Below are 1,397 nucleotides of genomic sequence, written 5' to 3' on the forward strand. Positions count from 1 at the left end.
ACCATCTCAAGTAAAATAGTTTTATTACAACTTAATTGTACATGTTAATTGTTTTATAGTTGAGGATGAGGAAAAAAAGCAGAGATCACACATGGGTAAGTATTTTATGTGATAGTGCAGTCTTTATTTTTTATTGTCAATATTTTAGAGAAACATCTGGAAACTACAGATTTGAAACAAGTCGTATCATCACTAAAGAGCAATAATTATGATGCCAGTACTTGGCACAGGCTCTGCCTGAGGTTGGGTTTACTTGAAGAAACTTTAAACACTATTAAAGCTGATGAGGATAATGTTAATGATCGTCTGAGAACATGTTTGCACACATGGCTACAGAGAGCTGATAAAGTAGATGATAAAGGAGGAGCAGCATGGACTTCATTGGAAAAGGCTCTCAAAGACATTGACCAAAAGGCAGTAGCTGAAAGTAAGTGATGCATCACTACCAGTATATACTGTATTCATACTTTTACTGATAATAGGTATGAGAAAGAGCAGAGCACACTCAGAACTCTAAAATCATTACATGATGCAGTATGAACATCATTTTCTTTTACAAAACTATTATGAACTATAATTTTTGTAATACAAAACACTACTGCACATGGCCAAATTTTAAATACTTGTCATGTACTGTATTTACATTATCTTTAGTTTTGGAAATAATAAAAAAACACTGCAAAATTAAAATCAAGTATTTCAGTTGCAAAATTAAGCTGGTGTTTGCATGTATATTTGAGGAAGAACAATTTAACTGAAGTACAAACAGTACCACATGATGATAGTGTGTATAATGTGTTCTGGTATTATTAATACTTGGGATTCTTTTCAGAGTGGAAATAACATCATCTGTATCTTGATATCAAGAGACCTATTCCTTTCCTTAAATTCATGAGCTAAAAACTAAAAAGAATTTAAGGAATATAATTTAAGCATTAAAATTACACAAACCTTTGATTGCATGTCATCACTAACAGATAAACAATGATGGCATTTACGATGGGCAGATGCTAATGATTTATATCCTCCAATGAATTGGCTCCCCAAATTGCCTCCCTGAAAAACTGATATTGTACCATAAAAATGATGAACACAATCATCTGTTTTAATTGATATTCCATCCTTGAAATATTAGGCAATGAAAATTACAACTTTAAAATGTTTTACCTCTTCTAATTTTTTTATTTCGTTCATTATAGGTTGAAGTACCTTATGTGCTCCGTACTTTTGAAGTGTAACAGATTTGGTGACACATAGCAAATGAATATTAGCCAATGGTGATCGATATTTTGGAGGTATATTTCCAATTGTGAAGTAAAACAAAGATGTTAGTGACTGAATGTTACACATTACTTACCAGTAATGACCTACCTAGTTTATGCTTTTTTGCCCTAGAT

The 1,397-nt window shown here is 31.9% G+C and overlaps 1 protein-coding gene across 1 annotated transcript; it reads left to right on the forward strand.

The window, feature by feature from the left end:
* The first annotated feature begins 6 nt into the window (after window positions 1–6).
* Window positions 7–648, forward strand: LOC109590756 (uncharacterized). Its single transcript, XM_020006633.1, has 3 exons — window positions 7–95; window positions 149–427; window positions 483–648. Exons 1-3 carry the CDS (start codon window positions 92–94, stop codon window positions 515–517), a joined length of 318 nt encoding a protein of 105 aa, XP_019862192.1. The 5' UTR covers window positions 7–91; the 3' UTR covers window positions 518–648.
* Window positions 649–1,397: the final 749 nt, after the last annotated feature.

The sequence above is a fragment of the Amphimedon queenslandica genome, unplaced genomic scaffold (assembly GCF_000090795.2).
Source record: "Amphimedon queenslandica unplaced genomic scaffold, v1.1 AMPQUscaffold_9528, whole genome shotgun sequence".
NCBI lineage: Eukaryota > Metazoa > Porifera > Demospongiae > Haplosclerida > Niphatidae > Amphimedon > Amphimedon queenslandica.